This window comes from Misgurnus anguillicaudatus, chromosome 7 (genome assembly GCF_027580225.2).
Source record: "Misgurnus anguillicaudatus chromosome 7, ASM2758022v2, whole genome shotgun sequence".
Taxonomy (NCBI): Eukaryota; Metazoa; Chordata; class Actinopteri; order Cypriniformes; family Cobitidae; genus Misgurnus; species Misgurnus anguillicaudatus.
The window spans coordinates 29,508,171-29,521,820 of record NC_073343.2 but is presented as its reverse complement, the minus strand read 5'-3'; the positions used below and the strand labels follow the sequence as shown (position 1 = coordinate 29,521,820).

General features: G+C 36.9%; 1 protein-coding gene across 1 annotated transcript in view; it reads left to right on the top strand.

Moving 5' to 3' along the window:
• mdga2a (MAM domain containing glycosylphosphatidylinositol anchor 2a) overlaps nt 1–13,650 on the top strand; it is a 232,707-nt gene that overhangs the window by 158,935 nt on the left and 60,122 nt on the right. Inside the window, exon 10 of the mRNA XM_055171404.2 lies at nt 9,254–9,402. Coding sequence (XP_055027379.1) covers nt 9,254–9,402 — 149 coding nt within the window. The remainder of the gene's footprint in view (nt 1–9,253; nt 9,403–13,650) is intronic.

Below are 13,650 nucleotides of genomic sequence, written 5' to 3'. Positions count from 1 at the left end.
TCTAAACCCGGTTGAATTTACTTAAAAAAATGGAGGGAAGTTTTTGCACTAAAAATATTAAGTAAAGTGAACTAAAACAAGGGTACTTATTTAACTTAAAAGTGTAGAGTGTAAATTTTAGGAGGATCTATTGACAGAAATGCAATATAATATGCATAACTATATTTCAGACCTTACACAATGAACCTTTATGTTTTATTACCTTAGAATGAGCTGTTTTTATCTACATACACTGCGGGTCTCCTTACATGGAAGTCGCCATTTTGCACCGCCATGTTTCTACAGTAGCCCCAAATGGATAAACTGCTCTACAGAGTGTGTTTTGTTACTGTTTTCTTAGATGATGACGTGTTTGTCCTATAGCGGCTACCGTAGCTTCTCTTTGCGTTTTGAAAGGGAGGGGTGAGCTGTAGTCTGAGCTGCTGGTTGCAGTTCTCAATCTCACCACCAGTGGCAGCTCGTGACTGCTCATCCGAGGGGCGCTAATTCAAAATAAGTGTTCGGAGTGTCGTGTGTGTTGTTTGCGTTTTCCAAATATGTGTTTGTTGCGTCATGTGAACTATGTTCATCACGTGTTTTGTCAAAATAAGTGCCTGCTGCACACGCTTCAAAACGCTCACGTTCACAAAATACACACAAGATAGTTCCTTAACAGTAAACTTTGATTACGCATGAGATAATATGAGTATCTGGCAAATGTGAGGGTCTCTTTTATCATAAACCCTTTAGTCGCATCTGCAGCAGGCACTTATTTTGACAAGACACGTGATGCACACAGAATCTCTTGATGCGCAGAACACATATTTTGAAAAAAGGAACCACACACATGACGGGCTACATACATGTTGTGAAGAACTTCGCATCGAGTGCCCCTTGAAAAAAGAAGTCACCGGCCGCCATTGCTCACCGCTGGATAGTGCTAAAATCTACACAATGCACCTTTGAAATTTCTACACTGGGTTATTTTTAAGCCATGTTAGGTAAATTTTGGACAGAACACACCGCTGAGTTAAAATTGACCCAACGCTGGGTTGTTTTAACCCAACTGCTGAGTTATTATAACCCATGGTTGCATGACAACAACCCAACATTGGGTCATTTTTAACCCAGCATGTATTTTGTCTAATATTTACATATTATGGGTTAAAAATAACCCAGACAAGGACAAGTTCGGTATTTTACACTTAAAGCCCTGTTTTCAAATTGTTTATGATGAAATAGAACGGTTTTGACTGAAATTTGGACATGATGCTGGCCAGAGAATTTTCGTTTACAAAGACGTGAAACTTACGGAGTGGTCAGGGATATTCACTGATATGCTCACACAAAAATCGCTGCAAAAGATGCTTCCCAACAGGTGTTTTACCATTCGTTGTAAACTTATGGACCTATTTTTCCAAACGCCTCACACCTGTATATTCTTCCGTTGAGAGCTTGAATAATAGACACTCCAACCCAGTTGGTGGCAATAATCCACTTTTGCCAATTGCAAGAATAAAAACAACGTTCCCGGCGCGGAGTAATAGCGTACCTCACAGCACATCTAATACAAGTCAATGGAGTTGGACAAAAACTACGATAAAACCTGTTGGAATGCGTCTTTTGGTGAGTTTGTAAACGAAAGTTTAATGCATTTTAGGAAGGATTGTTTCAGTGCACCTATACAACCATTCTAGAGGTGGGAGGTGAAACAACAAACACCTGAAAATCCTCGGGGCAGCCGCATATGTCGAAATTTCAGTCAAAACCGTTCTATTTCATCATAAACAATCTGAAAACAGGACTTTAAAGGAACAGTATGTAAGAAATTTATATCAATTAATTATTAAAAGTCTCTGATATGTCACTAGACATTAAGAAATAATTTTCATTTCAAATACTTATATCACTGACAACAGTGGTTTGGCCAGGATATTATCGTTTAAAAAGTGGAGTTGCAGCCCTCAACTGATGTTTATGTTGTCATTTTGTGTATTGGCCACCAGTTGTATGATTGCAGTACCAGTTTTAGCCACTAGTTTTGTTATTGCAATACCAGTTTTGGCCACAATCCTACATTCCTTTAAGTGTAAAATACCGAACTTGTTATTCCAATATAATTCAGCAAGTTCAATAAACTTAATTTTAAGGTTGATTTAATTGAAATAATTTGTAAAATCAAATGCTCTGTCCAACATCTCCATATGACTGAGCTCAAAGATGTTCAATTTTTAATTAATTTATATTACTTATTATTAATTTATAAGTCAGTCAGTCATTAAATAAACTTGATTCTCCACAGAAACACACACACAAAATTGCATTTTTGACAGGCATTGTAAGTACTGTGGAGAGAACTAAACATGCTGAACAGGGTTCATGTAAGTAAACACTGATCACCTGAACAGTGACTTCAATAAATTATCATTTATAATAATAATAATAATTATTATTATTATTACGCAGCGCCTGAAAACAGTCCCGTGCTATTGAAAGTAACCAAGGGGACAATTTTCGGTCACTGTGTAATATCATTGCGCCTCCTGCAGCCATGTTACAGCAGCAAAGTCCTTGATTATAACGCCAGAATGAGAGTATAGAGGGTATGCATGTGACGTCATCTTCAGCGAAAATGACTGCAGTTACGCTCACTGAGTGGCAAAAGACAGAGTGGCAGGGTTTGAGTACAGTGTGAAATCAGCAAAAACACAGAGAAAATGCGTCTAAATGGGAAAAAGCTGTTGTGCGATAGACTGTACTAACAGATTAACAAGAATTCAGAGCTATCGTTTAACAGACTGCCAAGAAACACAGAAAGGAGAAGTAAATTGATCGTTCATTCCAACGTCCACAGACCACAGGTGGGTTGATAAGTTGCTAGTGTCACTATCAAGCAGAGGTTTTACTTTCTACTTAAAGGTATTTTGTATTTTATCCGTGTTTTTCTTTGGAAAACATACATTCAAAAGCATATCATCATAATTTTTACTCTATTACATTTCATAAATAATGTTTTTGTTTTACATTTAATATTTAAGTACTTTAACATACTTTTACTCAAGTAAAAGTACACAATTTTAATGTAATTAGGTATTAAATGAATTTTAATAATTATGCAATATTAAAGAATACACAGTATGACTCTATGGTTTAGAATGTAGTGAAGTAACATTTTTTCCAAGACAAACACCCTAATAAAGCACAGATGCTGGGAAAATGTAACAAAGTGTTGTCCACCCCTGCTATCAAGTCCAACTAAATTCAATTTAAGCTGATAATAGTCAGTTTTACTGGCATTTTCGCAGCAGCCCCTATGAAAACCAACCATTTTGTTGAACGTTTTGCCACTCAACCGAGCGAGCTCTCACGTTGTCACATGAAAAAGGGACGTCAATGCATACCCTATAGTTCCTAGCCATATCGCCTAGAAAATCGCAACTTTTAATTTTCCGTCGGTCATAGTACATGATCTAACTACAGAAGAGGCATTTTAAAGTTTTAAATAGGACAAATATTGAAACTCTTTGGATATTTTTTTGCGCGATGCTAATGGTCTAATCAGATTCAATGAATTATGCTAAGCTATGCTAAAAGTGGTACCACCAGACCCGGAGATCAGCTGAATGGATTCCAAAACGGTAAAAATCAAATGTTTCACTCTTTAAAGTGTCCCTTTAAAGAGCTGGTTTCTTTAAAGGGACACTTCACCCATTTTCATTAAGCTTTGTATAGTTCGAACCCCAGTCATGTTTTTGAATGGTCGTGCGTCACAACAAATATGATACACTTTCAATAAAGATGAATGTTTCTACGGGTGAAATGCTCCTTTAATGCAAAAATGTTGCAATTGTGGCTTTAAGTTGTACAACTAAGCATCTTACAATTATTACTTGTAAAAAACATTATTAAAAAATGTACTAAACTAACAATCTTGTTTAATTAACTTCTTTAAGGCAGCCAGGTTACCTTTTCAAAAACACTCCATCTTTTTTCAGGTTAAGAACATCTTAATTGTAATGTCAAGTGCATTCAAAGGACTGGGTTGAAATAATTAGCCTACGTTGTTTTTTTAAGAATCCTACATAAAAGTTGATGAATTTTAGATTTTTTTTGTTTTTGCTTTAATGACAGCATCCTTGTTCCATAGGAGTGTGGAAAACCAGACGATCCATGTTATCCCAGCATGATGTGAAATTGTTTTAGATGGCATCATATATGCTTTAATGGAAAAAATAATTTACATGATTATTATCACAAATGTGTTTACATAGTGACCTATACATCTGGTTTCACAGACTAGGCTTATCTAAAGCCAGGTCTAGGCCATAGTTAAATTAAGACGTTTAAAAAATATATATAAACATGCCGTAGAAAAATACATTAGTGGTGTGTATATTAAGACAAATCAATGGCACTGGCATATCTGTACATGCAAGTTATTTTCAGTTGACACATCTCAAATGTGTCTAGGACTAGCCTTAAGCCTTGTCTGTGACGTCATACATTTTCCGAAATCCTACAACTTTGTTTATTTTCAAGTTTAAATGAAAATAATCCTGATTTTCAAGCAGTATTTTAGATCCGACTGTACAGACAAACATGCAGCATGCACACACGTCATATATATATTACGGATTAGTGTTTTTAAGGAGTCTACCAGATCAAAGGTTTGTGTTTAAAAGGATGTCTACGTCTCATGCAGGGAAGTCGCTCTTAGAAGTCTTGGCTGTTCCAAATGTAGAAGCTTCTAGGTTTCATTTGCCAAGTGACAGCTGATTCATGCAGTACTGTCTCTCTCCATCTTTGGCTGATTTAAGAGCGATGTGTTTACGATGCTTCTGCTTTTTCTCTCCACCTTCACTCAAGCATCGATTCCCCGAGGAGTCAAATTCATCCCGGAGCCTTAAGCAGGGTAAACTCGATGGACCCATTAGCATTGGCTGTAGATTTTGTTTCCCCCTTAATAAGCTGAGGATAAAATAAATGCCGTTGACAGTCCTTATCCCTGACCTGCAGAGATCAGCAAATTTTCCCAATCACCACCTTTCCTCGCTCTTCGCAGACTTTTCTACTAACCGTGTGTCTACTAAAGGGCTTCTGGATGGAGTTTGATTGAAGATTTTTGTTGGTATTCAGCATTTTTTATGTAATGAGCTTACATTGAAAGCATGTGGTCTCTGCAAATGACATATCTGTTCATTTATACTTATATTCTGCGTGTGTTCTCTTGGCTTGGCACGAAACAGACAGCCCTTGATGCTAATCGTATTTTTTCCTGTCTTTATATATATTTTTTGTTCATGGGCTTGTCAGCTTTCAGCAGATAGAGAGATGAGATCTCCTAATGGCTTTGCTTTGTGTTTCTGTCTCCTTTGAACCACTGATGGAGAATGTTCTTCCTTTCGCTCATTTTTTTACCAGCAAAGCTTTCTAATCGCATCCGCAATATCCGCCAGCATTACTTTAGTTTAGACCGCTTGACCTCCCGATTTATACAGCAGATTAGTGATGTATTTATTAATGATCTCAAAATTTACAGCGTAATACCAGCGAGACACTTTTCCCTGAATTTTAGAGAATTCGGGTATAATAATCAAGTATGTTTATTAAGCATGGATTTAGTTTCATTAAGATCAAATAGACTTTTGCTTGATAAAATATAAAAGAAAAATCAATCTATCCCGCCGGTCATCTTTGTCTGATTTAAAATCAGCATGGTTACTTTTACCTTTCCATTGTACATGACAAATGACGGCCGATAAAACGGAAGGAGAGTCGAAAAGGGGCTGCGCGGGGTGCGTATTTATCGGATCCAATTTGAGCTTTGAAAGCAATTAAAAAAACAAACTTGTGTGACTACACCGCATGTGACACGCCGGCCAGAAGCAATATATTTCAGTGTGTTCAAATCAAACACTGTGTGCAAAATGAAAATATCAATCCTTTTTGTTTAACTTTATCAGTAACACTTAAATCCTTTAAAAACTATTGATTATTGATAAGTAAATTATTAACTATAAATATATTCGTAGATTAAAGGCTCTTGCGCTAGTGGCGGCCAGTGATTTATTTCGAAGTTCGTCACAACATGTATGTAACCCGTGATGTGTGTGGTTCGTCATTTCAAAATATGTGTTCGGCGCATCGAGTGAACCCATGTGCATCACATGTTTTGTCAAAATAAGTGCCTGCTGCAGACGCATCAAAAAAGACGTCCGCGTTTGCCAGATACTCGCATAATCTTATGCGTAGTCAGAGTTTAATGTTAAGGAAGTGTCTTGCGTGTATTTTGTGAACGTGAGCGTTTCTTTTATCAGATACAGTTTTGACGCGTGTGCAGCAGGCACTTATTTTGACAAGACACATGAACCACACTGTTCACATGACGCAACAAACAAAAATTTTAAAAACGAGCAACACACATGACACTCCGAACACATATTTTCAATTTGCGCCCCTCGGAAGAGCAGTCACGAGCCGTCACTGGCTTGCGCTGGAATGAGCTTCTCTCCCATGTTGGCACGGATTAACAATTAAAAAGATAAACTGAAATTTCTTTACAACTGCCACAAGGGGGCGAACTCTGTCAGTTGGATCCGAATGTAGTGTACAATTTAAGGTGGTTTAGCCTATATATCTGTAAAATATAAAAAAAAGAAAATTGGAAGTGCAATTTTAGTCATTAGGAGAAGACGTATAACAAATTGTGAAAGTTAAACAGTTATAAATAAGAGAAGATTAAGAGTTTAACTCTTTCTCCGCCAGAGGTTTTTTTTTTTAAGTTGCCAGCCAATGCCAGCATTTTTCATGATTTCCACAAAAGTTTAATGCCTTCCAGAAAATGTTCTTCTTTAAATATATAAACAAACAATATATCAAATGAAAAAAACAGACCCTCTGTTTAAAAAAAAAACTTCATCCTACCTTCATTAGTTCTCTTTTTATCACCTCTCAAATATGGGTAGTTTTTTTTAAAAACACCCATTTTTAAGCAAAAAGCTGAGATAATTCCCTTTTTGTGAAAGACTTTTGATAGAGATCAGATGCAGAGCGATCTTTAAAACATACACGGAGTTCTTTCTCTTTCAGGTGAGGCGCTACTTCCGGGTTGTTTAAGTTGCTTAAGTGCACCACCCGGTGGATAATAGCGGTATTGCGTAAAGCCGGAAATTCTCGTCATTGGCAGGAAAGCGTTTTTTTTTTTATTGACGAGTTATCTTGTCAATGACGGCGAAAAAGTTAAGTGTAAAAAGCCTTAAAGTTCGTTGCAAAACGAGATAAATCAATTTTTTAACATTTTTGTCAAAACATGTTTATTATCATGTTATTATTTTGTTTTATGGTGCTACTTAGCTGTATTTTTTAAGTTATGAAGGTTTAAATCAAAACAAACCAACTGCAGTTGCATTGAAATTAATTGGAATGCACAACCAAAAAACGAGATTTCTGAACAATTAAAAAAACGGTGGTTATCTCGTTTTGCAACGAAACTCTTCATATATAGTACGTAAAAGTAAAAAAATATAAAAGGGGAAAATGGGGTAAAAGTTTGGCATGCAGTTTATTTACAATTTTAAAATCTGGCCCTCGAAAAAGAGAAGTTAAAGACCCCTGATCTAGGTTGAATATAGACGGTTTTATCGGACGGACGCGTGTTGCCACGGTTACACGCCTGAACCAAAATGAACTTCCGGTGTGTAGTTATTTATCGGTATGGTTAGTGGCTAGCTGATCTCTGAAAAAAATACCTTGTCGAAAATAAAATGACTTTGTTGTTATTAATTCTATGTGGAAGTCTACTGGAATTTGCATTTAGTCAACAAAAGCCATTTGTTTATGTTGTTGCTGCTGAAACCGTCTATAGACGTGATATAGTCCGGCTGTAAGTAGCACACTTCTAGCCAAAATAAACTTTAATTTGGTTACATGTTGTTTTTATCAAAATAACTTGCAAAGTGCATGATATTCCATCATGTAAGCAAAGCAAACAGTGATTACAAGGTGTTTGCTGTCATTTCCTTACTGATTAGATTTTTATTTATTTTTTGGCCATGGTTAAATGTTTAATAACATTTCACTGACAGCCCAAATTTTTGCCTTATTTCAGCATAGACATCAGGGGTCTCATTTCTAAAACTGTCCATAGAATCATTACTTAAAGTCTACGTACACATAAACGCAAAAAATGGCATACGCCAAAAATATTAAGACTTATAAAACAAAGCAATGTTCCCTTTATAAGTCACAGATCACCTGCAAGTGTGCGTACATGAATCATCCTCAAATCCCACCCTGCAAGCCCATTCTCCCATCGAGTTTTTTTATAGATCACAACCTTTGCATGGGAACTGGCGTACGCACATTTTCAGCCACGCACGCTTTATAAATAAGACCACTGATCTGTATGGATGACTATTAGATGTCTTTTAGACGCAAAAATGCTTTCTGGGTAGAACTAGAAACAACAGTAAAAGTGATGAGGAAATGTTACAACTCAAACTCTGGTTGCTTATAATATTTCTGTGTGTTATGTCCACACGACTGTGTCTCTGACAGCTGAGTTTTCTTTCATATAAAGATTTGTGTATTTATTTACTGTTGATCTCGATAGCAGTAATTCATCAAATCACGATCAAACGACAGAGAAGTACATTATATCTGGGCGTATATCCAGAGGTACTGCGTCGACAGCGTTATTTTGGCATTTTAAACAGCTGATTCAGGTCTCTAAACTGCAATGCTGGAGTGATGCTGTACAGTCCCAACTAAGTGTGGCAGATCGTGGCAATCTGCTGCATCTGCCACAACCCTCGCACTCAGAACGGGCCTGCCAGATGGGGAATTGCACTGTGCAAATTGCGTTCAGCACAGATTTTTTGGGGCATGTTTGCGCTGTTACACGATTTGCATAATTCCTATAGTGAATCGGATGCTAAAACAACGGAGACAGCATGCGCAAATAACAAACAGCGATGTCAGCCGGCACAAATTGTTCTTAGTGAATTCTCTCAAGAATATTTCTGATGAAATATCCGGCTTTTGATGACATGGGAATGAGGAAAGGCAACTTATTGAAAATGCCGAAATTCAGCATAAGACATAGAAATCTTGGCATCTGGCTGGATTTGTTTGTTTAACGCTTTAAAATGGTATAAGGATATCAGACAGGATAAAACAAAAAATTTCCCAGTCCAGAATTTGCCCTTGTTGTGTGTCTATGCATTTACATTAAGCAGTGAATTCACAGTAATATGTGTCTGCATTTCTGTTTTAGGCAAAGCTTATGCGCCCGAGTTTTACTATGACACCTACGGTGCTCTGTGGCAAAACAAGCCTCGCGTCTACGGCTTCAAACTCCAGTGGACTCAAATGAATCCCGGTGCAGTTGACCGCATCATGGCCTATCGACTTGGCATCAAACAGGTGAGTCAAGCTGGTTGCAACACATTTCATACAGAGAGGTTATTCAAAGTGCTCTTCATAGAAAGGAGAAAACATACACCTTACATGAGAATTTTAAATAACAATAAAATCAATAAATAAAAATAAATGTGATTTTATAAAAAAATTGTTTATAATGTGTTAAAAAGAATAAAACTAAGATAATAAGAGTTGGATTTTGTGTGACAGGTTAACTATTGCTCAAAATAGGATCCGCGTTAAAGCCAACTAAATCCCAAATGCCATACATTGACAGACAGGGGCGTGAATTAAACTGCAATTCATCAACTGGCCACTAGGGGCTGGCTCCAAAAGGGAGTCAATTCCTGTAGACCCCCATGTTAAAATCTCAAAAAGTGATTTTGATCCATATGGCTCTATATAGTTCCCTTCATGACAACTGTGAGGGGGTGAATTTTTTTGTAACTCATCCGTTAAAATTATATTAATCCTTCTGCATAATTAAGGGTGTGGCCACTTGAGTGACAGGTGAACTGCCAATGCTGTCACTACTGGCGAAATAGGCGGGCGTGGTTTCAGCAACCAGACCCCTCAGCTTCACCCAGGACCCGTATCTTTACCCATTTTTGGTTGTCCGCGGGTGATGCATGGTGATGCCAACTATTGGTTTCGAAAATTTATTTACACAGCAGCTCATTTGCATTTTAAAGGACACACCCAAAACAGCACATTTTTGCTCACTCCTACAAAGTGGCAATTTTTAGTTATACTAAATTATCTATATGGTATTTTGAGCTAGAACTTCACATATTGTACGTACTCTGGGGACACCAAAGATTTATTTGACATCTTAAAAAAGTCTTGCGAAATGTCCTCTTTAAGACGGTACTTTGATGTCATCCGCCTGTCTGGTTTTCCAATGCCGCATGAAGTCAAACAAGCCTATTATTTCCTCATCAAAAATGTAGGGGTGTGGTTAAAATTAGTCTCAGCCAATGGGCTAAAAGACATACACTGTTTCAGTAGTGACATTAAAATGTGGGAAACCATTTTAAATTAAGTTTCATGATTTTCAAAGAAAAGTGTCATGATTTATAAAGATAATATTAAATAGTTTTTCATGCTTCACTTTAAAAAAAAACTTTAAGCTAATTTCAATATCACTTTCAAAAGTTGAAATTTAGGGGTCAAGATTCCGAACAATCCACCCCCCCCCCCTAAAAAATTTAATTTTATTTATATATTATATTCTATTATATTCTTTATATATTTATATTCTTTAAACTTAGTTTATTTATATAACAACCAAAAAAAACAACACATAGATTACCTAGTAAACCAAAACATTTTTTATTTTCGACGAGGCATTTGTTCAAGATATCAGTTTAGCAACTAGTCAGACCTTAAAAAAAAAACGAAACCGGAAGTAAAGTTCGGATCCAGACGTGTATCTCGTGCGCCCGATGTCTATAAGCCGCATAATTCAAAAATACGTCATTAAGCAGAAATAACATATATAAGTCACAGTGGACTGCACGTTTATTTAGAAAATTATTTCACAAAATCCAAGCCGAAGAACGGACATTTAATCTGGAAAGGCAAGTTATTCAACTAAACAATAGCAGACAGAACAGCAGGCTGAATAGATGTCTGTATGTTAAAGTAATATTATCAGTTATTTAAACGATAAACCAAAGCATACAGAACTTACCTGGAAGGTTGAATAGGCTAAATTAACTGAACAAGCCAACTAGAGCGAAGTTCGCATACTCGTCATTCCACATCACAGAATCCATTGAATTACATACAGAAGCAGCATATAGCGGACTCTCGCGGCTGTAGACGGTAATGTTGTCTCTTGCCTCATAAATTTTAAAATGAATTCATACTAACTTACAAGGCGCACCTGACTATAAGATGCAGCAGCAGCCAAGTTATGAAAAAAAACGCGGCTTATAGACCAAAAAATACTGTAAATTTACCTTTATTTATGTATTATTGTGCACTCCAATAGGTCACACTAAACATTGAATTTGAATACTTTTTTGTTTTTAGCAAACGCAATTGTTTCCTCCTTCTTATACAAACCTAATGCATGCAAAAGACTGCCGGAAAACAGGCCAATCTCAACATAACACCAACTGTGACGTTACAGTCGAGATGTATGTCCAAAAATTTTATTACACATTAAATCAAGTACAATGTTGTTACAATGCTAAAAACAAAGCTATTCTAAAGAGCTGCTCTGACAAACAACCAATCAGAGCAGAGCTCAACATTATTATTCAAACCATTTCATTTTTAAGGGCAAATCCTAGGGTTGTAAATGGACATGTGAAACCATCTCTTGATAATTTTTGCACCTAATAAAGCCACAAAGAACAATTTTTAACACATTATTTCAATGCATTCTTTGGCACCTTTAAGAGTCTTATAAAAAAGGCTAATAAACAATTTCAGATGCACTTATTGGGTTTTGCATCTGAGCTCTTCATATATAAAAAGATGCCAAGTGTTCTATTCAAAAGCTATGCAAATGAAATGCACCTGTTTGTCTATGAAAGGGTTGTGCTCGGAGCAAATTGTCATATATAATTGTTATATTCAGTGATTGGGAAAAGTATCTCTATTGTGTTTGTGTGTTTCATTCATGCTAATGGGACTTGTGGCGTGTGTGCAAAATGTTGCGCATAATGACTTTAAAAGCACAGAGAACATTTTGCTTTGCTGACATCCTCGAATTGACACTGCATCATCCACACATAGGATTAGTGAAGGAGCATTATTAGGATTCATGAAAGACATGTATGTTTACTATGGATACAGTTCATGTCATTGAAACAGATACGTTCTGTTTATTGAGCCTGGATAATATTTGCAGAAAAGCTTTAGCGCTCTCCCCAATGCGCTGTAGCTACTGTTCTGCCTCGCCGCATGTGGTCACGCAGTGCAGCGCTATTGTCAATTACGAGTCATCATCACTCTGTTTGTCACCTTCAACTTCACACTTCCTCTGCTCAGCTGGAATGGCAGCGTCCGTGGCCATTTATAATGACATCACATGGGGTGATTTATTCCTTGTCAGATTCGCCTTTGCTAGTTGGCGCCTACGGTGCTCAAAGTCAACGCAAAGTGTACGTACATGTAACACGCGTGACGTTCTTACAACTTCCCTCCTCGTTTTCGTTCCCCTCACACTGTTTATTTCAGCCTGTTGCACATCGCTCGTCTTGGGGGAGCGTATGATTAATAATGTTTACAGGATAGTGGAACATATTTTAGCACTTGGGTTTAATTCCCAGGGATTGTTGAGTTTGAGAAGGTTGGTTTTGAGTTGTACTTTAGCTGTGTCTGGGTAGTTCATAATATTTTGTCCAGAGATTTTTGTTATCACCACCATTCATCCATCCTATACATTTGCTTATCCTCTGCAGGGTCACAGGAGGGCTGGAACCTCAAGATCAACATTTTAGTTTAAATATCTATGTGTGTATAAGTGTATATATGTAAGCATCACAGTTGATTTTAAATCTTTGACAGGACCTTACTCAGTCAATATTAAAGATTAAAAAAAATTGTGTTATGCTTTTTAACACATTATGGACAAGATTTACTAACAGCTTGCACCAGGGCAAATCACCATTTTGGCGTTAATAAACGAATGTCAGGATTTGCTATAGACGCGCAGTGGATAATTAATGCTAAAAAAGTGTGGTCTAGATATTTTTGCGACCTTATTGCATAAGCGTTTCTGTTGAGATTTAAATGATTCACGCAATGCAATTTATTTACTAATGTTTGCACGTGTGATATTACTGGTAATTGCGTCATTATTTACCATGAAAAAGCATCTTAAATCATTTGCGCTTGAAATGGCAGCAATTGTAGCTGATAGGAGAAGGCTTGGCAGGGATCAGAAAGTATGTGGTACAAGGCAGAGTATTTTTTCCCACACATAACAGTTTATTTGGAATGCCAGAGGAACATATTATTCAAAAATATTGTTTGCCAAGCCATCTTATTTTTATTTGCTGGAGGAAATAAAAAAGGAGTCACTAGAAGGTGTTTCAAAACTTCTTGTAAACCTTCATCGTTTGTCATCCAGTTTTTCAGTGTATTATACAGTACTGTAGCTTCATTAGCTGGGATGTCCGTGGTGCTGAACTCAAGCACATCAGGTGTTAGTGAATCACCCGCACATCATCAGCTCTGCTCATTTGCGACCCTGGACTAATTTGCACCTCTCTTAGTAGATTGCATTGGTCATTA